General features: G+C 39.2%; 1 protein-coding gene across 1 annotated transcript; it reads right to left on the minus strand.

Moving 5' to 3' along the window:
* Positions 1 to 1,313: 1,313 nt before the first annotated feature.
* nudt14 (nudix (nucleoside diphosphate linked moiety X)-type motif 14) lies at positions 1,314 to 22,456 on the minus strand. The gene is made up of 5 exons (XM_044049374.1): positions 22,308 to 22,456; positions 11,953 to 11,996; positions 7,031 to 7,095; positions 4,562 to 4,856; positions 1,314 to 1,883 (listed from the first exon to the last, which is right to left on the minus strand). Exons 1-5 carry the CDS (start codon positions 22,386 to 22,388, stop codon positions 1,634 to 1,636), a joined length of 735 nt encoding a protein of 244 aa, XP_043905309.1. The 5' UTR covers positions 22,389 to 22,456; the 3' UTR covers positions 1,314 to 1,633.
* Positions 22,457 to 25,770: the final 3,314 nt, after the last annotated feature.

Raw genomic sequence — 25,770 nt, forward strand, 5'->3', positions numbered from 1 at the left:
AAAAAAAACACACCTAGCTCCTCCGTCGTTACAAGGCCCCCACAACGCAACAGCATAGTTTTTGCATTACTGGATCATGGCTCAAAGGAATACTCCACTGTTTCTATTGAAAATAAATTAAAAAAAATGTTCATAGACGGTAAAAATTGTTGTAGTGGACACAACATTCTTCATGATTTTAATGATAATGTTGGCTTGGGCTGTCACTTTTTTAAAAAAAAATCGAGTCATCAGACACTTTGGTGTCGCGATTGTCCGATCAGGAGAACAGGTTAGCGAGCTTTATCGGTGCCGGGGGAATAGATAAAGTGAAATATCCCAATAATTTGTGTGGCGATATTGTGTCAATATTGAGAGACAAGGTATTGATTTTTTTTAGCATATAATCAAAAATCAATTGGCATTTCATTCCACTAGATGACTCCAAGCGCTCACTCTCACTGGAACTGTTGTGTGAGTATATCGCAATAATCATGAAAATATCATATCATGATATTATATACCGTGATAGAATCGTATCGTAGTGTCTCTGGCGATTCCCACTCCTAGCTAGCTTGTGTCCTCCATTTTCGCAGCAACACAAATCCGAATTGTCTTATTTTTCTCAGCTGGACTATGTAGTGTCATTACTTCAGATAACTTGATGCACGTTAAGACTGAATATTTTAAAACTTTACCAGTTTTTTATTAGGTTCCAGTTCAAACTTTTTCTCTTAAGGTTGAACAAAGTGACAGCCCTATAACGTTGGCGTGATAAAATGTAAGCTGACCAGAGCTAACTAGCAGCACACGGTAGCATTGTGGCTAGTTCACATTATTAGGGACGGAGAGTGGAGAACGGAAAATTCCGTATTTTCATATTGGCAATTTTTGAGTAAACAAAAAGAGTAATCATACAGCAAAGAGTGAAAATTAGTGTGGGTCGACAAAGTAACATCATGTACACATTTTGTTAAATTATAAAGGATCAGGAGTTTCATGCGTCAGAAATTCATTATTATGATAATTCCTATGTGACACGAGCGCAGAACTTGCTGCGGGAAATGTTGAAGAATTCGAGGAATGGTAAATGCTGCTTTTCAAAGTGAGCAACATTTTTTCAAGGTAAAGTTCAAGATCCAAAGTTAAAAAATCAGTGGAACATTCCTCTAATCAAGGTCAGGCAAATGAAATCAGTGATATATATATATATATATATATGTACATATATGTATATGTATGTATATATACATATATACATACATATATGTATATATATGTATATGTATATACATATATATATACAGCCATTTTCTTTAAAACAGATGGCACAGAGTACAATAATTTAATAATAACTAAAAATAAAATTAACCTGGATTTGAATTGAAAGTGCCAGAGACAACCAGCTATGGCAAATTTAAAGTTTTTAGGACAACTATTCTAAAATGTGAAAAGGTAAAAAGAAAAAAAAAGCCTAATTTACCTGCTGGCAACAGGACAAGGGTCTTCATCATGTGCCGATATGCAAAAAGGCAACCGATGAAAACCATGAGGGGAAGAATGGATGTGCTGGGCCAGTGTTTCATTGAGTTTGGAACAAATGGTCGAAAAGACATTTTTTTTTCTCTTTCTTTTTTTTTTTTGTAAATTCTAGTTAGACATTAGTCGAGATCTTGTACTTGGGTGACATGTTATTATGGAACCAGATGAAGCTAAAGAGGACGCCCATGGTTTTGGGTAAACGCTCGTCGTAGGCGAACGTCATTGCCTCGTGCAGTGGAACTTTGACCACCTCGATCAGCTCCCCCTCCTGTGGCTCACCGCCACCTGCGCTCACGCAGTTGTCATCTGACACCTCGGCGTAAAACATGGTCTGCTTGGCGCCCGTTACCCCTACACCTGACCTGATGAGGGAGAGAAAAAGCACAGAGAGGGGAAAAGAAGGGTTGGTTTCCATATGTTTAGCACTTAAAGATTCTAGAAAAGGCCTGTTATCTTAAACGAGGTGTTTTCTCAGTGTGACATCCTTGCTAAACAAACAATCACATGGTAGTTAACGTCCATATAAACCATAACTACAATGGTTGTAATGCCTCTGCTAAACCAACACATTCACTCTAAACAACTGTTTTCCAGAATCCATTTTACCCTGGTACCCCAAGGGAAGGGTACCAAAGAATGGACCAGTTGGGGCTGGTTAATTTGGTACTAGTCCAAATGGACACACATATCATACTGAACCAAACCGAACGGTTCCACTTAATGGAAACACGGCTTTTACATTTCTGTGATTTACATTTTTTAATTTTTTTTTCATATATACAGTTTTTCCTCACTCCATGTGAGGGTCTTGACTTGACATCACTTGATATGACTTGACATGCGTGTAGCCCGCCCAAAAAAAAGAGGAATGTGACAAAGCAAACAATGCTATGCACTGACATTAAAAAGCCTTGAATCCTCTCTTTGTCATAATGCATCCCATTCCTGTTGATGCCTGGGAGGATTGATTCACTGTCAACCAAATCTGCTGACTGCTGTGTGTCTTGCTCCACCCATTAGATACTGGACCACTGTGCTAGGTTCCCAAAATGTATTTTAGCATCCTTGACAATTTCTTTAAAATCTAAAATGCAAATAACTGCGTAACAAAGGGAACTGCTTTGACTTACCTCACTAGTCAGCTGCCCAAATGATTAAGAGCTAGAGTGAAGCTGTCACTGTAAATCTGTCCCGTGTCACTTTAAATGCTTGAATGAAAGATTATCACATGTGAACGCTGTAATCTATTTCTTTGAATTATGATAACATGAAACCTACAATAACAGCAGAGTTCTTGTGCAGTCATTTAAACCAAAGCAGAGATTTTCTGACCTCAGGTTAGCTGCTATTAACAAATTCTGTCAAAAACACCCTCATAGGGGGGTCATGAGGGTTAAGACGATACTCATCTGCTTAACATGGAGGCAGCCCACACATAACAGTGGCCATAGACGACACCAACAAAGCTGCAGGAGGTGTGCAAGTCAAATCAAAAGAGCGATTACGAGAGACGTCTGTTAAAGCTGCGCAGGTGCTGCCACGTCTGATGTGGGACACTTTCAGCTGCTTTCGGCGTCTCACTGTAGCTTCTTCATGTCACACTAACAAAGACTGATGCTTCTTATCACTTCACTTCCAAAACCACACATCGTATATCACATTTCACCATTTTACAACTTCCTCCAAAAAACTGTCAGTCACTGACTTTGGGGTTTATCATTTTGAATTTTGATAGTTTTCCAGCAATTTGATTAATTAAATACATTTTCCTCTGATTATGATGGATGTGCCAATGACAACAGAAAAATGTAAATTTATAACTAATATTTTTGTCCTGGGATCACTGCATACTGGTTTGCCCTTTACCTGCCTATCATCGTTAATGACTAAGGCTGCAGCATAAACTAACTATAAACTAATAATCCATTCTAGGGCTGGATTACCATTTTGAAAAAATGTCTAATTGTGATTATTTTTACAGGAATTGCGATTGCAATTTTGTTGTTTTTTGGAGCAAAGAACCGCACAAAATATTCACATTTAAGAAGCAGGAAAAAGAGTTTCCCAAACGTTTGATACACCAAGTACCAGCTGAGAAGCGTACCACAGTTGGAGAACCATGGGATTATTCTATTATCAAAATAATTTCAGTACAATAATACATTATCCAATAGAAAATCAATTAGACTATTACCACAAGTCCTAAGTGCATCTCCCATTGTTAATAACAAGCATTTAGTTGGTGATTACTATAGGGTTGTCGCGGTAACCACGCGCTGTACTGTTGAACCACTTTCATTAACCGCACTGTAAATGATATAACCATAGAATAACTTCCTTATAACACACTTATTACCATAGTGTTACTGCACTAGGAGCCTGGTCTTTGACCAATGGATGAGCAGGAGGTCGTAGTGGCATGAAATAAGTAATGAGCGTGAATAAATAATCACATATACAGACAGCTTTGCGTGCATATTGTCTTTTAAGGACCTATTGTTTCGTTTTTTACTTTAGAGTGACACCATGACATTCCTACACTTAAAAGCTCTACTTGACTTCATCTGTATTTACAACCATAGAAACAAGCATCAAAGAGCAAAACAACCAGACTCATCCAGATTGTGGCTAACACTTCATGAGTCTGGAATCAGGATGTGGACAGCTGGGTTAAGATACAGATGTGGCTCGATGAACTAACAACTATTGAAATCCATTTGTCTGGGGGGGAAAAAAAGCCTTTACCTGCCACTCCTTCAAAAAATACAGGTGTGAGAGACTAAAGCTTGAATGACTTGGGTGGTATCAAGATGTTTAATCATGTATTAAAAAGCTTACTAGAATTCCCAACCCACCAATAAGTAAGAAGCAAAGCTCCAAATGTAGGTTATATCTGATTGAAACAAAGCTCAAGAGGTTCAGAATGTATACCTTATATAGTAATTAGTATAGTACAGTAAAAAATAGGACATCTAGAGAGCGATATTAAAAGCACTGCTCTAAAATATCTGTGTTTAGAATGGCTTTACAACCAGCTCACCTATAAGAAGTAATCTTCCTCAGCTTGGACACGGGTACATCGTAGCCACACTCCTCCAGCACCTCCTGCCGGGCGATCTCCTCCAGGGAGAGGTCAGGTTTGTCCACCAGTCCGGCACAGAGCTCGTACGTGATGCCCGTTGAGGCCAGAGGCCACTGAGAGGAGCTCTGGCCCTCCGAGGCCGATTGGCCCTCCGAGGAGTCGGGGGCCGCGGCCTCGGCGGAGCCCTCGTCGGTTTTCTCGGCAGACTTTGGCGGCTGCCTTTTGGCCCTTTCCCACTCAGACATGTAAACAGCTGGTGGGAGAAAACAAAGAATGTGTTGTTATTCATTAAGTTGAGAGGGTATTATTTTTTTTTACTGTATTTACAAAAACCTAGAGGACTTAGGTTTCTGCAAATATCTGAGTTACCAAGTCAACAAAGACAATTACTGTTTAAACACTCCTTGTATATGACCTCGTAGATGGTGACATGAGAGAAGATATGGTCTTAGATTTTGACTATTGTCATACCGTGATAAGGTAACTGTGATGACTTGTTGACTCCTGGTTTTTAAGGCTGTTGCATTGATAGTCATCACATTAATTAGATTGAATAAATTAGTGAAATACACTAAATAAATAATATAAATTAAATATCAAATTGACAAACTTATATTCAAAAAAGTCACTTAAACACTTATAATACAATCATTTTAAGCATTTCTCTAAATTGAACAGTAACAACTGTATTTTATCATGTAATACAATCAAAAAGAGTAGATATTTTATTATTAAGTGTATTGACAGTGTATTGTCACTCTTCTTTGAGAAATTAGTCCAGAGAAACAACCTGTGTGCATCTTTATATCGCCATATATCTCCTATATAGGCTAAAAACTTTGTGTATATATATATGTATATATATATGTATATATATATATATATATATATATATACATATATACATATAAAACATAATGTATTAATTTGATCACATTTTTACTTATCTTCATCCTAACCATGCTGGTACAGAGATTTTTTTTATATATTATTTTCACCTTAGGGTTACTTTCACTAAGCCAGGCTGTTGCGCAGCGACTGCGCGGCTGCATTGTATACACCAGAGATCAGCTGGTCGTGCTGAGACTTGGCCATCACTTCAGCGGCTGTATTATGGAGATGAAAACACCGGGGATGCAGAGGTAGAGATTTAGCATCCCCTCCATCATCACGTATGACGTGACATCCCTGGACAACATGACGGATGAGCTAACAATGTTAGCCCAGAGTCAGAGGGATTACCGGGAGTGTAGCTCGATGTGCTTCATGGAAACTTGGAAATTACACCAGGATATTCCTGACCACAATGTGTCCATCACCAGGCTTTCACACCTTCTGAGCCGACAGGGATTGCACCGGGGGCAGCAAAGTTACTGAGTTACCACAATGTATTGCAGAGGCCTTAAAGTATTAGAATTTGACTGTGAATATTAGAGCAATTAAAACAGTGCCTGGATAGATTTATTACTAAGCACAACTCATTATTTAGGGCAAGTAACATTAAATCAACTTGAGCTTTACATTTTAATAACTCTCATCAATAAACTGATTTGTTTATAGACTGTTTATCATGTTATCTTGTCCAAAGAATAGCATGACATAACAATGCAAGACAAAAAATGTTCCATGTCTTCTGCTGCCAGTCACTTAAGTGTGAGGATTATGTAATGAATGATGAATAAACTAAATGAAATAAAGAAAATCTGTGGAATAGTAATAAGGCTGGACAGCTGTAAATGGAAACTGTCTCTATTTATGCATTTGTTTTTCTTGAAGGAAAATAAATTCAATTTCAAACCCGGTTAAAATTGTGCAAATTCATGCTGGACACAGTTAAAAGAAGCATTACATGTCATCCATTAAATTAATAAGATATAAGGGTTGTCGCAACACTTACACTAATCAAAAGGCTGGAGGAAAACCTCTGAAACTCTCAGCAGTTTCTTTTGCCCCATAACTCAAACATATCTCCGCAAATGTATTTTCTGATATCAGTAAACAGATGGATATACCGTACACTCCCTGTCTAAAAAGATGAATGCCATTCTTAGCTGCAGACAAACTGTGATTTCTTTCAGATAAAGCACCAGATTTGTTTCCCTCACAGCAGTGAGAGAGTGGAGGAACAAAATATATCACTATATCAGTGCCCAGACTTCCTTGAATTTAGCACAGTGCACTGTGGAACAATCCCTGGTGACTTCTGACAAAGGAGGTTGGGCCGCTTTGTAACTGGGGCCTCATGTGGTCTATTTATGAATCTGCATTGTTATCAAGACTCCGTTAAATAAACAGGGATTGTAATGTACTGCTTTTTTAGTGAAAGTGCCCACAGGATAGATATAACAATCTCGATGAACGATGGTGACAAAGGGAAAATGAATTAACGGTGTTGAGCGGCACTGTTGGCGTGTGATGAAAACGTACCTGGACGAAACTGCTTGACGAGGACAAAACAATGTGAGGTGGTGTTGAAGATCAGCACTGATACACTGAGGAAAGGAGGAGAAATACGGTGTTAAAGAAAGGTCACAAACGGGCATCATTTTAAATAATATATTCTCTTCCTGCACATCTGAGACCATTACTGGTTTTACTGGTGTTAAATGTTTTATTTAAGACTTTTTCACAACTTTGAGTTCCTACTGATGCAATAACAATGCAATACAGTGTTTTTTAACTAGCAACACATTTGGGCTGATACCTCAACCACAACCAGCCATTTCAGAAATATAATTCTCCTACTATGCTCCCATAAAGAAAAAACAAACATGACTCAGCTAAAATACTCTTCACTTTAAGAAGCATTTATTGCCCTTTTACTGACATAGAATCCACTGACTTTCAAACGTACCAGACCAACACAATGTGCTCGCTAAAAAAATGAGGAGGAAATGAATAAATTGTAAAGTAGGTGGATCATTAGTAAAAATGGGTCATCTTTCAACTGGAAGGTTGTGGGTTTAATCCCTGTCTCCACTAGTCTACATGCCGATGTGTCCCTGAGAAAGACACTTAACCCCAAGTTACTCATGACAGCTGTGCCAGCACCAAGTGAATAGGTGTCAATGACAAAAAAAAAAGTGTAAATACAGTCCATTTACCATTTAAATTAAATTATGAATGCTAAATAATGATTTTAATAACCATCATGTGGTCATTTTCAAAATCACAGTCCCAAGTTAACTTTTGTGTGGGCTGTATGTAGATTTGCTTCAAATTTCTTGGACATGAACAGATTCCATTTTAATGTTAATTAATGTTATATAAATCACTCAGACCTTCATGGTTACAAATCATAAATCATAATCTGGATTTAAAATGTCTTAAAACTTTTACAACTAAATGTCTGTTATATTCAAAATTTGTCAAATGAGTTCACACATTGAAGCCATAACAATAAAGCAAGACAACTGCAATCGGATTAGAGTATGACAGAGGACACAAAGCAGCGCACACAACGTCTCAGAAGTGACTTTACTGCTCAAAAAAAGCCAGTAATTCAGAAGTTTGATGGGATAAAAGTCCATGCCCCAGTGCTGATGCTGGTGTATATGCACATACGCTCCCTCACTCAGGTCTGTTAGATTTCTGGTGAAGGACGCAGCATACAAATAATGTTCCATCATTTCTGTTCATAAAGTCCACACAGAGGCAGAATAATAACAAGCAAGAGGCTAAATTCCAACTTAAAACATGTATACCTGTTGATTTTAATGCTAACTAATACGCCGACAGTAGCATGCATAAAGATATGTCACTATTTCCGTTAACAATTTTGCAACCATGCATAGAATATGTGATAGAAAATCAAATTTGAAAATGTTTGAATGACTCAGCACTAACAATAAAATGCTTCCCAACTGGCATCTATTACATTGTGTACAGGCAGCTATATTCACTCTCTCTCTTTTTGTGTTAATTTGTGTGTGTGTGTGTGTGTGTTTGTGTTGATGTGTGTGTATATAGAACTGTGTGACTGTCGCTGCCAGTGGAGACTTGAGGCCCGGGGACTGTGCTGGGAAAGCGGATGTGTCTGAGGCAGCAGGAAGCCCTGCCCTGTCTTTCCCATGGTGGCTCTTATGACTTGTTTCTAGCTACAGCACCAGGGACACTGATTTAATATGTGTGTAATACATACGGTGCACTTAAAATGTGTGTTTCTGACATTATGTAAGAGCACCAGCTGACCTGGTTTGTCCTTGCTTGATACATTTCTTGTCATTGCCTGGCAACTGCTTTCCACCTGGGGTCAAAGCCTGTTTAGCAGTCTCTCATTGAACAGGTTTGTCATTCAAACTTCAGGGAAACATGGCTTAAATTTCACGTTGCGATATCTGATAACATTTGGCGAATGCTGCTGAACCAGGCTGAGAAGTTGGTCAACAATCTTATTGTTCAAACAGAATGATTGTAACTTTATCAGCCAGTATCTTGAGCCCCTGTTTCTGCACACCTACAAGGACTGAATATTGAACATTGTGCACCATTATCTCCATTTGCACATTTCAGTTTGACCTGAATACAGAGACACAAAAGGCAGAGCTTTTGAATTGAGATTAATGACAGTTTTACAGAGTGGCTTTTCATAATAGGTCTAAACAATTGTGAACCGAGACATTGCAGAACAACACATACTACAAAACAGTTTGATTCAATCATACTATGGCTTTCAGTGTCTTGTATCTACAGCCCAACCAGTTACAGAAACATAACATTCCAATACATCCATCTGCCTGAAAAGTGAGCAAGCAATGGAGACCCACCATAAAACCACTTGTGGGCCCAAATCTGAAAAGAAAACCCCACCACCACAACTGTAGTGTAGACCACATGAATGGATAAGGTAATATGGCAGCTTTAGCCCAAAAGTGGACCACACAAGCCTGTGGCATGAAAGCTGTCCCCGGAGGCAGGTCAGGGTCCTGCAGTGCTGTTCCACACCATTACTGCTGTTCTACAGCTTCCTACTGAAAAACAGTCTTTCTAATGGTTTAACCAAGACACAGTTTAAATGGACGCTCAGGACTTTTCACGCACAGTTTAACTTTTTTTTCTGCAGAGCTTTCTCGCTGGCCGGAACTACAAGCTGGGTTATGGCAGACATGTGAGGAGAAGGATTAAGGGGAGTACTTTTTACACAATTATATTATCACCGTGTTCTTTTTGTTTGAGGGGGAAACCAGGAGAAGTTCTTTATAATCCGTCACCGATACCAAACGTGAAGCAACAACGCAGCAGACAACTCTACAATCCAACTTGCCTGTAGGTCTTGTAACTTAAAAAATGTTTTGTACACACCGCTTGTCATAATTGTTACCCTCAAGTTATCGAATTATCTTCCTCTGATCTCAAATATGATTAATCACTCTCCAATTAAGTAAAGCTGCATTTTGCTCCCCCTTTCACAGCTCCTGGAAACTATTGGTGGAAATTTGAACTACCTGTGTGTTACAAATTGATTGAAACTATTCCCCCTAACGTATACTCTGACTCTCATTAAAAGTGACTCTCTGTAATAAACAAGCACCACTGTCCAAACATGCCCATAAACACAGAGGTGGCAAAATAATGAAGCACAATGTGCTTTTGTAAAATTGGAGAGGGCTTATGACTACGCACTTTTGAAATGTATCTTAGGGGGAGGGAGGGATTGCTATTCTATCAGTGGTAAAGTCAGACTGTGCCAGATTTTAAAGAGTTAAGAGGGCACAACTCGCAATTTACCAATCTGCAGCCAGCCTTTACTCTAGTGTCCAAAATGAGGCAATTTTTCCGCCTCAGTCTTCACTCTGACCCAGAGGTCTTACACGTCCTATGCTCAGCAGGACAATTGAAGAAAAACTCTTGGGTCCATCGTGTTGAAACGAGCAAAATGAAGTGACAAACCCAAACATGCTGGAGAGATTATATATCCATCATATCCCACAATCCCACAGTTGAGCTGGAGGTGATTATTGGGGTAAAGGACTTCTGGAACTACCTTGTAAAAGTAAAAGTGGAAGGACAAATCATATTAAATTACCTTCTTATTGGGTTTTTGAAAATTTAGAATGGGTTTACAGCCAAATCCTCTCAAAGAGAAGACATCTTAGTCTTGGTAAGGGACAAAATATGATAGGTTGAAAGTAAATGCTTGTGAAACCAAAGGAAACGGCGAGGACTCCACATAGAAGCACTGCTCACAAAAATAATCTATGTTCTTAAAACCTATTTGGTCTTTGTTCAAATCTGTCTTTCACATTTTTTGCCCTACTGAGAAGAAAATGTCACGCATCTTAAACAAAAAAGCAAAACAATCCTGGCTCCATTCATTGTAGGCTAATGGGGGAATGAGCGTTTCCACCTGAGGAAAAGCTGGATGTTCCCATGGGCTGTATTTCTTTACTGCTTTTGTCTCGGTGGTACTATTTTTCACAGGGACCTCTTTTGGGGTCAGGAGTGGAGGAAAGAGGGCTTAAATGGCCTGAGACTTGCCTCGGGACATTTCGGTATCCTGGGCAAAACAAAATGTAGGAACTGGGGATTTGACACAAATGTGTGATATTTCTCTTACAGTGTCCCCTGTGAAGCTCAGACATTTATAGCCATTCCCCAAGTACAATAACAGGGCACTAGAACACACAAAAAGACGAGGCCTGAGGAATGGGAGCAGAACACCATTGTGGGACTAACCAAGAAAAGCTGGTCTGAAACCACAGTCACAGTATTTCATTATTATTTAAGGACATGTGATGAAAGACTTGTCCACTGCCTCTTGCCCAATGTCAACTGAGAGGAGCTCCAGCTTCCCTATGATCCTCAAAGGATAAGCAGTGGATGACATGGTGACACAAGTCACCCAAGCCAAGTGGCCTTTACCACTTCATTGCCTCAAAATGGACATTAGAATGTTTGTCAAACAGTTTGAAGATTTGAGGGAGGTCCTGTTTGTTAATAATCCACGCTGTGTGTACTTTCTTATTTCGATATTCAGGTCATATCATCATCAATACACATTCTGATAGGTTAGATGTGTGCTGGCCTGAGGCGCAAACTTAGATATAATCCACATTCGTCTGAAATAATAAAAAAGTTGCAACATTGCTCAACGAAATTCCACTGCTGATGTGAAAGCCTTGCTCAATTGGATTCAGGCTCAGTAAATATTATTACCATGTGAATAAATCACACAAAGATGTATCTGGTGAGCAAAAACCTTGAACATAATAGGTATTTTTTTAAGAAGTGAAGTTTTGACTTTGCAAAACTCCACATCAATGTTCCTAACACTGTCTGAGTATTCATTTTGCAAAATAAAATGTTGGGTACAGCTTTTCTTCAGCAGTAGTGAGTAAAATGTGTTTTACCTGTCATGGGTTTGCATGAAGTCCCAAGTTTTCTTTGTGCCATTCTGTGAAGGAATAACACAAAACACAATTAAGGCAAATTCAACCTTCCAACAATATACTGCATCTGCTGAGATTTGTATTCATCCTAGTCACAGTTATCCATTACATTACATAAACATTACATCAGTAGGACCTTGAACAATCAACTGCAATTACTCCAAATGTAATGCTTTTGGATTCCAACAACGTTTCTAAAACAACATTCAGTGAGATAAGATGAATTAAGTGCACCACCACCAACACCACATCTCGCCCACTTTGTTGAATGTGACTTTGTATGGCAGGATGTCAAATCATCTCATTTCTTTTAAGTGTAATCACAACAACAACGACCCAATAAGCGATGCCTGCTTGGGCACGCTAAAGTTATATCACCGGCCACACCTAATGAAAACATGTGCAGATGCAAAGTCAAAAGAAAAGCACACTTCCTGCATCAGATGACACGCTTTTACTTTGTCGATTGCAGCTCAATGAGCATGTGAAATAAAATACAAACTCCAGTGTTCACAGAACTGCATGACATTGTTTGTATTACATTTTGCTTTGTCAACACATGTGAAGTGACATGATTTACTATTAACTTCAAATAAATGCTGGCAATAAAAGGAAGTAACTTCCTGTGCCATGATTTATACATTTGTTTTATTATGGTCCTGGTATTTATTTATTGATATTTCTCTATTAGCCAGTGTGCCTTACTGTAAGGGATTTCCTGCCGTGACTGCTTCTTATATAACATCTAATAAAGCAATGCAAATCCAAACTAGAATGAGTTGCAGGGAGGGATTCCTGATGACTAATTGCTGAAACACGTCCTGTAATCACCGAGCAGCTGAATAGACAGGAGTTGTAACTAAGTGTTTTCATGCCCCATGGTCACATCCACACATCAAGAGGACGCAAAGCTGCTCACACCTTTAGTAACTTTCCAGGAGGGATAGTTGATGCAGGTGTGTGTGCTCAGCACAAAAGAGCTCATCAGAGACGCTGGCATACAAGACCTTAAACCTGTGGGCAGTGGCACAAACACTGACTGAAGGGTTGGCTTGTTACTCTGTGGGATGTGTGAAAGGACAATCTGATCACCGCCCTGATAATCTGGTTCATTTTCATTCACACCAGATGAAGCGAGAGCAGTCAAAGTTCCGGTAGCCAAACTCAGTAGACGTGACACTTAAGCCCCATTGGTGTTTAATTACTTGAACTACTTACCATGTTCATAATGCATGAACATGGTTTATACACAAAATCTGTTTGCTGTGAGTCCATATCCAAAAAAAATCATCAATGCATCATTGTGTACCACACACAGATCGAGAGAACTCACAAACTGGCAATGCAAGACATTATATGTTTGAATCTAAAGGTACTTGATTATGTGTTATGTGTTTTTAAAGTAGAACTATGCAGGGTTTTTTTAGGGTTAGGGTTAGTTACCATAATTTAACAGCTTTAACCAGATTAAATGGCTTGTTGTGGGGAGATTGGGGGCTGTTTTCACTCCCCCTACAGTCTGTTAGCAGATAATCAGTCTTGCAAGATCAGGACTGTCAACCTGGAGTCAGGAGTTCTTGTGAGAAACACTTATTGCCTTATGGCACTACATGAACACACACACACACACACACCCTAAGAAGGTACAAGTTATTTTAACGTTCATTATGGCAGAGCTGGCAAGAGGAAGTGAGGAAGAGGAAACAATCAAGGCCACACACGAGTAAACTTCGGATTGTCTTTTTTTCTAAAAACACAGGAGCATGCAAAACGGACGGCATCCCTGCATTCTTGCTGTTGCTATTGGCACTTCCTCGATGTTTGCTACTGCTGTAGCGTTTGCTCGGCCATTTTTATGAGCGATGTCCGTTGCTGGTTTGTTTTCAGTGGGTGATTGGCTGTTCTTCCATCGGCATGGACATGGCTCCATGGCTTGCGTTCGCCGGCTCCATTAATAAAAAAATAAATGCACATGGCCAGGAGAGGGGATGAGAGGGGGAGGGACAGGAAAACTGGCAAAGTTCCACTTCAACATAGTTTTACTCATCCAGACAATTTGGAGCTACATGACATGGGAATAGTTCCTTAGTCGGAGCACAAATTTTCATCACTTTCGGAAGCCAAAACCATGATCATTATTGAAACACGTGTCAAGGTTTATTTTTAACAGTAGAATCCACTTATAGGCATTTTTCAGCACTGCGTAGCTGATGTGCTTCTGTGACACTTCCGTTAAGCGGTACAACTTTACCACACGTCCCCTCCCTCCACATTACACGCAATCTAAATATGTGTAAGTTGCCCTACATTAACTATGCCTGAGGAAACATGTCCTCAATTCAAATTTAGGCTACCATCTTTTTCTCTCCAACCACAAGCTCGTTCAGACACATGCAGTGGATGACAGCTTTTGACAAAAGGCTTATTTTTACCTACAACGGATGCACCTTCTTGTGTGCGAGTGTGTTGGTGCAGATCCACTACCACCCAAGCAATGGGAGGAGGTAAAATAGTGAGTTAATTGCACAGAATTGGAGGCACCAGAGGCGAAACATCATTGGACATAATAGAGCTACTGTTGCAACAACAGGCTTGAAGCCACTGTGCCAAAGCTACTATGGGCACTCTTTATATTACTAACTAGATGGAATTAATATTTACACACAGTTTTAATTGCATTTAATTGCAAATTGTGAAGGAGTTGCCTTTTGCCAAAGGCATGTTGACAACACTTGCTTCATTCACAAAAAATATCTAAAGATTACATGATTACCTTAATACTGTGCTGTAGGCAAAATTACAGGAACATCTGTCAAAACAATATAAGTTGAGGTTGATGGGAAAAATAACTAATAACTTAATAAAAACATGAGAATTAAAGCTTGTGGAAGCAAACTGGAGTAAAGCCCAAACATATTCTTATTATGCTCATGTATTTTCCACTTCATCAACCACTTATTTGGCTGATATGAAATATCAAAGAAACTCCAACATCAACTACACAAATTCCCATTTTCTGTTGTATATTTACACCTGGGAACAAGAGAGAGAGAGAGATGGAGCTAATGAAGACTTGTGTAAATCATATCAACAAACAGATAAACGACTGACTGGTGCATGACCTAACAGTTCACCACCACATGGCCTGAATGTGAAGCCAAGCTAGGATAATGCTGTTCATGCATCATTAATTATAACGTTGTGGTGTGAAAAGAGAGCGTTAAGCCAAAGTTTGTGTGGGTTTAGTTATGGGTTTTACTCCAGGATCATCTTCATATACTTTAAAAGCTTTGTCGGGATCAAGGAAAAATTCTATACATTTACATACCAAGCAAAGAAAATGTCTCTCATGGTAAAAACAATGGGTTTAAAACAAAGTCAATGTCTTTCAAATATAGGGCTGCAACTAATGACTAATTTACTATCCAATGATTACCATAATTTGATTAATCTGTGTATTTTTCCCCCAATTCATCAATTTGTTGGTTGTTCCATAATAGAGAAAAGTATTGTGGAACTGATGATGAAACCCAAATGATTGCATTTCAACACTTTCTTTGTTACATCGAAAAGAAACCGGACAATATTCACAATTAATAAGATGAAAACTCTGAAAAGTTGGTTAAAGATGAATTAATCAATCTGGAAAATAATGTGCAGATTGATTGTTAGTATGTACCTACTGTATATTATTGAACACAAGCTTTTGTACCAGATGTTTTACACGAATATGTGTAAAGCAAACCAATCTGCCCTTGTGAAAAAAATTCAAGCAACAGCTGCCACATAATGTATATAATGTGTGTATAAAAGAGAAAATATAATAAATAACTTAAACTATAACTTATAAATATTTTTTCCTGCAGCAGATTTAGGTTAAACTGACTAAAACTGCAGTTTGCATGAATCCATGTGACCTGAGGGGTGAGGGAGGACCTGAGGGGTGAGGGAGGATGATGCGGACAGATGTGATGACTCGCTGTCAGTCACCGGTAAAGTGCTGACATCAAACCTCCTCACTGCACAGTCATGTCTTTAAAAGATGCTCTGACTGCGCAGTTGTGTCATCAAAGACGCTCCGACGGCGTCCAAGTCAACTGGTGTAATTGCTCTCTCAAAAATCCTGTCATGTCAACAAAAGAGTGTGAGCATCAACATACACATCATTCCTCCGTGAGGCTGAGTCGGCCGCACCCCTCTCACTTTTCATCGATGAAAGCAAAGCTAAGTGTGAAGGCGTGTGTGTGTGTGTGTGCGCGCGCGTGCGTGCGTGTGTGCGTATGATAAATCACTAGCTGTGACTGAGGCAGGGCTGCACTTCTCATGTCTTGCTGCTTTGTCAAGAGTGCTTGGTAAATAATGAATGAGCAAGATCCCTTTTTCCTGTCGTTGACTCTTTTACAGGTAAAATTATAGGATATTTTCCCTGAGCAAATGATAATATAGATACCAGGACTGATGCTCTGCCCGGTCATGTCGTTAAGATGAGGGATAAAACTAGGCTGCACCGTCAAAAAGTCCAGATGTTGTCACGACAGAAAACACAAATGGTACCTTAATTATATTGATTTTGCACTGCGTTCTACCTCTAAGTTGTCTTTATTTGACAATCTGTAGCTATTTCTTAAATTTGTGGAGGATTGTTAAGTTTACCATAACTGGTCAGACAGTAATTACTGTCTGACTGAATAATGGTTTAAACAATTATGTGTGCTAAAAATATGTGACGTCCCAGTTTTTCAGATGTGATGATCTGATGCTTTTCTTTGTTGTAAATGACACCAAACTGAACTCTTTGGCATCAGCATGAAAACTGGGACATAATAACATGTCTCCCTTTTTGTATTACTATAAGCAAAACTAAGTAGAACTGATTAATAGTAATGTATATAAAAGAAATAGACAATAATCTGCAGGTAAATGGAGTAATACAGAGTGAAAAATATGTTAAAAGACAAGTCACTTAGACACAATTACATGGGTGAAGCCTGTAAACGTCTTGATTGCGGTTTGGTTCATTTACAGTAATCACATCAGAATATTACAATTAATTTGATAAGGATGATAACTTCTTTGAGGTGAAGCCACTCGACCCACACACACACAGAGACACACACACACACACACACACACGTATTCCCTCTCCAGTATCCTGTCATCACTCACAGATGGTGGGGTTCCCCTCATTACTCGGGCCACTTGCTGAGAGAAGGGGAGGGCGGGTTCAGGTTGAATGGCCCAGGGGAGACGGAGAATCATGGCTGACATGGATTACGACAGAGAGATTAGCCCATAGAGAGAGAGAGGGAGAGGGAGAGAGAGAGAGAGCGCGCAGGCAGGAGTGGGACCTTGAAATTAATGTGGTCCCTCTGGCTTTGGGCATCCGAAATGCTCCTGTGTGAATGGCCATTGTAGGGAGGGATGTATGGTCTTGATCTTTTAGGTGCTTAAAGTCTAATAACCATCACACACACGCACGCACGCACGCACACGCATGCACGCGCGCACACACACACACACACACACACACACACACACACATAACTCACTAGATCCACTATAAAGCTGGCAGCTGCAAGAGGAAGAAAAAAAAATCAGCTACCTCCTCAAATACAATGGAGCACTCCCTCATTCTCTTGTATTTTTTTTATTTCAGGATTTATCTTCTGTCCTCTTCAGCAGCCTCAACAAAGAAAAGCACAAGTATGATACACCCATTACAACCAGTGAACTAATGATCGGCAAGGTTTAAAAAAAAAAGAAACATGACAATGGCAAAAAGCATCTGCGCCTGCATTCAGTGGGTGAAGCTGAATTACAGGATCGGCAGCATTAAATCGGGCCTCGTTAGTGGAACCTGTGTTTAAGTGCCAAAATCTACAACCAAGGACACACACACACACTCTGTGTTCATGTGCACACCCATGTGACCCATGTGTTGTGTGTCCTCTAGTGAAACCTACAGAGAGCCATTAACCTGTCACATTAACATGTGTGCACAGGATGCACACTTGTACACATTCACTGGATTAGATTTTGTTGCAATATCTGTTAGCAAAGATGTTTGTTCAATTTCATTAAAGATTTTGGGTTAGGGTTCTTTTTGTATTTCATCTACATTTTAGACTTTGCATTGTTTCCTATATACATGATACACAAGTTCACTGCCCCACTTAATTAGGTACACTTGTTTCAAAGATTGTTAATGCAATTAATTTGCACTTTAGGCTTCACCTATCTTGTCCTATCTTATGTGTCCTCTTCTGTTCCACTAACTGTCCTCATGTCCACCTACACAACACCAATGAACCTTTCTCTGTGGTCAATAAAAACTAACTATTAAACCTGACTGCATGAGTTAGAGGATTTTGGAAAAGTTTTTAATATGCAGAATATCATAGCTCCACCTACTGTACACAAACACACACGCACACATGTGTTTTCTTGCACTGATTCAAGCCAATAAATATTTATTCATGTGAGAAAATGTGTTTCAATTACAGTCGACAAAGGTGAAGGTGAAGGGGGTCGGTATAAATAATTCTGGATGAATAATTCAAATCTTTATAATGACTAAATGGGAGGCAATTATGCCGCTTTAAGTGTCGACCTGTGGTTCAGCGTTAGTGTGAGGCACCAGAGGATCTGAACCAGAGATGAGAGGGGCTTCCCAGAGTCAACGAGGGAAAAATCACCTGCTCTGTAGAGCGAGGAGACAAAACACCGATAAAGACTAATGATGACGAGAGCCTCTTACACATGGCACCTACTTAAAGTGTGTATTTCTGTGTGTGTGTGTGCCTGTGTAGATTTGGGTTAGTGACCAGTGGCTGGGCTGCAGATGTACTCATGAACATGAAAAGGTTTGGGGAAGAGATGGTCCCTCAGTGTGACTGAAAGAGCTTTTGTGAGGAGTCCCCCGAACAAGCCCCTCCTGAGCTGCACAGGAGAGATGAGGAGGATGAAAGAGAGGGCACTCAGTCCACCATCGTCTCTTTTGTCGTCCATCTGCTGTCGTAACCCGTTAACCATTCTCCTGACAAGCTTAACCCCATGACGCCCATCACAGGTGTGATTCACGATACTTGAGATTTGAGGCGACGCTATAAAGGGGCTTCTTAAAATCAGAGGTGTGCACCCATTGCGGATTTTTTTAATGTTTTCTTATTTCCAAATATTAGCACCTCTTCCGTTTCATTCATTTTCTACTGCTTAATCCTCCACATGAGGGTCGCAGGGGGGCTGGAGACAATCACGGCTGACATAGGGCGAAATGCAAGGTACAAACAACCATTCACACTCCCACCTTTGATCAATTTAGAATGTCCAATTAACCTAAGTGGCATATTTTTGGACTGTGGGAGGAAGCCTGAGAACAAACTCCACACAAAAAGGCCCTCGGTTGAAACGGGATCTGAACCAATGACCTACTTGCAACAATGCTAGCCACTGCCACACCATTAACACCACTCCCTTTGGTTGTTCTGACCTGTGGTGTCTTTTGTCTTTCTTTAATTCAATCATTAAGATTATCCAGTGAGCAATTAAATAAATGATATTAAGCGCCATCCAATCTGCTAAAACAGCTATGATAAAGGCCCAGAAAAACTAATGGATATTGCACCAGAAATGGCACAAAGTCAAAGCAGTAGAAGAGAAAGTAGAAGTAGTAGAAGTAGTGGCATTAGAAGTAGTACTGGTAGTAGATGTAGAAGAAGTAGAAGTAGAAGAACAAATAGTAGTAATAGTAGTAGAATAAGTAGTAGAAGTAGTAGTAGTTGCAGTAGTAGAAATAGAAGTAGTAGTAGGGGAAGTCAAAGAAGTAGAAGAAGTAGTAGTAGATGTAGTAGAAGAGGAAGAAGTAGTAGTAGGAGTAGTAGTAGTAGTAGTAGTAGAGGTAGAACTAGAAGTAGTAGAAGAATTTGAGCCAGGGGTGACTGCTGATAAGACACATTGCCATTGGTCAAAAACCTGTAAACAGGTTTTCTGTCCAGTTGGAATGTGCTAAGAATGAGTATGTTTCACCCCAATTTCTCAGATTTTACATAGCAGTAGTGATGAACTATCTAACCCAGTAACATAGAAACTGCACAAACATTGTGAAATCTAAAATTGTATTACTGCTGGACTACTGCCTATATTTGGGGAAGGAAACAATTCTCTCCGTGCCAGAAATCATCACAACATACTGTCGCCACACTTTGTTTTCTCCAAGATCAAAGGCTCATTTATAATAAATTACAATCTCACAAAAACAAGGCTGAATTTACTTCTTTATGGTTTTAGTTGCACATTTGGGATTACGAATACATCCCGTTTACTGCCATACAGCTTTCATAAAATAATTGTAAACTCCTTTGGAAAAAGCAAAAGACACTAAATTTGTGTTGTGTTGTGAATAAGCAGCCAAAAACATCGGGAGTGGATGACAGATCATAAACCTGCACAAACAAGCACTTGACAGAACATCTGATATATTGTGGTGGTTCAGTGCTGAGCTTATGTCCTTGAGGGCATCTCAATCTTTACAGTACAGCACTGCAAGGGCAGATAAGACAATGGAGGGAGACTTGAATGATAACCTGTCAAGACTGATTTCACGTGAAATCATGTACATATCTTTACCTAGACGTAGAGAGTATATCGCAATATAAATACCTGTTTAATACATCATCATTTGCAGCAATAATTATACGGTTTTTTTCTCCTACTGTATTCATGTTGAGGCTGCATCCATGGACAATTATTCAATTTGAGTCAGTTGTATTCTATTAGACAGTATTTTGAATACATTACTCATGGAAATAGAAAAAAGAAAAAATGAGAACAGGGATGAAAGGGCAATGTTTGATCCACAAGAGTCTCTGGTTGAGGATTTATTTAAAAATCCATCCCACTGCAGACACTATCTGTGTAAAATCCTGCCCTTGGTCAAATAGATACATTTTTAAATTACCACAAAGGGCAACATGTCACGGTTTGAAGGCTAAAAGTTTAAAACAGGAACTTTTTAAGAAGCATTCAATCACAGCATTTAAGATTATATGAAGATAAAAAAATATTATGGGGTATGAACTCTTAGTTTCAAAACCCATCATGTTCACTGTGTATCAGAGAGAACTCTGACCTTCTCATTCATTTGCTGGTTGAAAAACTTAACAGTAAAAGACAGAAACTGTCTGAATAATGTGGTCAAAGTCTGCTCCAAAATAATGGGTACGCGCCTCAATGTCCTTGTTTCAGTCTGGAAGAAACATGTCCAGAAACAATTGCGTATCATAATCATGTCCTTCATGGGGAATTGTCACTAATGCCATTGGGAAAATGCTACCTGCAACCTCTGATCAAGACAATCTGTTAAACAAAATCATTTGCTCTGCTATTTAACTGCTGAACGCTGAGTATTTGGTCAGGTTTTTCTGGGTTTCAGTGACAATATTGTTCTTGCTCTCTGATCTTTCTTGTGACTTTGGCACTCTGCACCTTGAGTTTGCACATCGTGCTGGTTGTTTACCTTTCCTGTGTGGATGTATGTAAATGTGTATGTACCCAGTTGGCTGTATAAATTAATTTGTCCTTCAGGGATGAATAACATTTTATTAATCTGAAAATTAAACTTTGCAGTGAGGGAACAGACAAAAATATAGTAATGATCCAGGCAGCCTCCATTTTGTCAATATAAGCAGGTTTGAGGGCAAATGTAAGGCAGTGACATGGCAAATATAATATGAACTGTAATTTCGTGGGCTTTTCTTCTTGAAATTTCCATTATAAAACTGATATTTATGGGAGTTAGAACTCTGTTCCAACAAGATCCTCCCAGGGTTTAAAGGGAAGATAAATAAATCAGTTTGAACCTGGTAAGTGAACTGACCCATACACACACTAAAGCCAACACAACATGTTTCATTGGCACGAAACACCGTTACCACTCAACTTAATACAACGCATGTGCTAACGTTTACGTGCTTCACAAATCCCAAAATAAACCCCTCTGATGTGAGCTAACGTTAGCATGCTAGCATGTAGCTGCTTACTAGCTTCGTCTGAATCACCGCAAACACAGTGGCAGCTGACGAGTCACCATTTGTGAAAAGTTAAAATAGCAAATATGACATTTGAGTAATTTGTGGTCAAACTGAGAACGAACTACTGCTCGCCCGAGTCCGTGTTTGAGCACATACTTCATTCATGTTATGCTAGTCTAGGTTAGGCTAGCTTGCTAGCTGCTAAATGAATGAAGGGGGAGGGCAGAATTAGCCTGCAGCATCCAGCAGCCCCCTGTGACACGTTAGTAGAGAAAGGACACAACTCACCTGGTTGTAGTGGACCCGGAGCGGCTTCAGATAGTTGGACTGTGTGCACGGAATCACTTCAATGTTGTTAATTTCCTCCATAGTTCACACTTGGGGCTCAGCGATGGCTGTCTGTCACAGTGCACTGACAGTGAAGGAATGCCTACGGAAGCCCGGAGAGGACCCATGAGCCACATGCGCGCGTGTCGTGAGACTGGGAAAAATTCATCATTAGAAAATCAGAAATAATTATTCACATGAAAACTGTATGTGCAGACTATTCACTTTATTTTACATATCTACTAATATCATATATGATTCTACAGCAGGGCTGCTATTTGACTGTATGTAGTAATATTAATATTTCATAATTCGTTTATTTGTCATATTATGTAGGTAAACACATAGTCAACCAATGCCATGAAATGTTATGGACAAGAGGAATCAGTCAACTCACTATTTACAACACTAGGAAACAGATCTAAATGCAAAACATATAGCAAAAGTATCATGCCTGAAAACATTATTGTTTACTACAGCTTTTTCTAAAATTCTTAAATAATCATCTTAGTTATCAGTCTTGTCTTTTAAATGCACTTTTTATTGGAAAATCACACTTTTATCTCTCATGATTTTAATGACTATTTTAATTTTAATGTATTTTTAATGCCTTGCTTTTTTATTATGATTCATCTAATCTCAATGTCTACCTTTTATTTTGAATGATGTCATTTTGATGTCTTGCTTTTATTCTGTGATTTCTTTTAAAAATGTATTTCTATGGCCTTGTAAAGCACTTTGAGTTGCCCTGTGTATGAATAGTGCGATACAAATAAATTTGCCTTGCCTTACCTTTTAGAATCTCTAGTACTTAATGAATAAATTCGATTTTTATCATTACTGTTATTATTCAGTATTATTATTATAGGAATGAGCCAATACAATACTGAATATCGGTATTAGTCCAATACTGGTAAATATTACTGGTTCAGATATTGGACAAGTAAAAACTTAATATCCTTTACAATACACTCCACAGACATACAGTAAAATGTTAATAAAAATCAGCTAACAAGTTTCACTGTGACACTTTTGTCTTTTATGACCTGAATGTTTCTTTTTTCATTCGTCAAAAAAAATTCAAAGCAATTCCACTCATTAGCTGTTCTCCACCTCCCGGTGCTGTAATAAACAACTGGCCTCACCAAATTATAAACAAACGCGAGTCCTTATTGTCACAATTATATAAACAGGAAGTGTGCGATCGCAGGAATGTTCCACGTTTTATAACAGATCGAGCCGACGGCCAAGACATGATGACAAGGACAGGCCGTGGTGCTTCGTCTCACCATTGTGCTCTGGTATTTTTTACCAGCACAGTGATTGTCTCAAGGGAAGCAGTAGTAGGTCAAATAGAGGTGATGTAATGGCTACCAATTTGCAACGACAGAACTACGGTGGCCTCTGCATACCAGAAAGGACGTCATTCTTTGTTTGCACTGTAAGCTTCAGAATGCGACATGCACACAAACAATGGCAGCCTCAAAAAACACAAGGCTACCAAAAAAAAACAATGTTTCCTAAACTTTCTATGTGAGGACCCATTTTTTTTAAAGATGACAAACCATCATGACCAAAATCACAATATTGATCCTGACAGGAGCAAATTTCTGACTAATTTACCAAATCATTTTCAGCCATATTTGTCAAACCTAAAAGCATTTTCCAACAAATCTTTGGTAAATTAATATAAGCTGTATAAAACAAGGTTTCTACCTTGTTTTATACAGCTTATATTAATTTAACACGTATGGTAAATTGTCTGTATTTAAATAGTACTTTTTTAGTTTTGATGACCATTCAAGGCTGCTTTAAGGCCCTGGTATACTTCTGCACACAGTGTTCACGGAACCAATGCGTAGCCCAGATTTTGGAACCACGTGTAAAGAGTGCATTGGTGTGTGTGTACCACCCCACAAAATTTGTTTGGGGAACCACAAAACCCATCTATGGTTTCCAACCCTGACTTTGGGAACCACCACTGCTCTAAGGTGACTGTAGGAGTGAGTGAGTGTCCAGAATGTAACCCCGGCTTTCGATCTACTGTATGTCAGCTGGGATTGGCTCAAGCCTCCTGTGAACCCTCATGTGGAGGATAAAGCGGTGGAAAATGAATGAATCAACATCTAGAAAGTCCTACATTTGATGAACTGGACCTATAGAAACATACATATGATATAAGAGTCTGCATCCTGCTGAGCTCTCTCTTTCTAACCAAACCCTGAAGGGTGAGGCTGCTGCAGCTACCGCTGCATGATGTCACCCTCTCACATCAATAACAGCCTAATAATGGAAAACAAACCCTTCAAAACTCCAATCTCCATGTGGCTGACTTCCTCCAGCAAACGAGCACCAGTCCACCGCCCCACTACGTGGGCACAGGACGTAACACTTCTGCGAGCTGATTTACATCTAAATAAATACGTGGCCAAGCCCAAAACAATGAGTGGACCTAAAAGAGGAACCGGCGTCTCTCCTTTTGGGCAAGTCCAACTTATATTGCCCAATCCGGCCCAGCTGCAGGGCAACGATAAGACGGGAGGGACTGCTGAGTATGAAGTATTGCACGGGAGTCACCCAACTCTTTATCGGTTTATCGGTACAAGAGTGGACACAAAGAAACACTGGATAAAAATGAGCATAATAGAATTATGTCATTAACAACCGCCATTATTGTTAGAATGATGGAGGTAGGAATCTTGTTTTTTCGGACTAAGAACACACTAGTTTAAGAGAATCTATAACAGTTTTGTATCATAGCGGCTTATTATCCACGGGGAACCATCAAGTTTGTGAGCCCTAAAACAGTGGTCAGCAACTGGTGGCCGGTGGGCCAAAACTGGCCCGCCAGCATCAGTATCTGTTGAGTTCAGAGCTTTTATTCTGAAAAAACAAGAACTAATTCAAATAGATTCTGTTGCGAGAATTGACAGTTAACCTCAACTAAATGTTTGGTTTGGAAAAATGAAAATAAAAACACTGTCTGTTGTCATGGAGACAGCCGGGTTTGGGGAGTAAATGTAAACGTAAGATAAACACTTGCAGGCTCAGAGAGGAAGCAGTATTTCTTAAAATTGCAACGATGCACAATAAATATTAACATATTATATAAATATAATATGTTCATGTTATATATTATATAAATAATATATAGGTCCATATTATTGTTAGCCTAAGGCCCAAATATTCAATTGCTTACCAAAAAAATGGCCCTTTTTTACATTTACTTGCTGATCCCTGTCCTAAAACACTATTTACTTTGTATGTGTGAGGAGCTAGAGTGAAATCAATCTCAAAATGACAGTTTTTGTTTTGGAAGAACACCTTTGGTGTATTTCTGTGGCAAAATGACAGCGCCACATACAGGCCTAACATAAAAACTACTTAAGCTTTTTATACCAAGCACCACCTGAGAAAATATTGA

This window comes from Solea senegalensis, linkage group LG17 (genome assembly GCF_019176455.1).
Source record: "Solea senegalensis isolate Sse05_10M linkage group LG17, IFAPA_SoseM_1, whole genome shotgun sequence".
NCBI classification, from domain to species: Eukaryota; Metazoa; Chordata; class Actinopteri; order Pleuronectiformes; family Soleidae; genus Solea; species Solea senegalensis.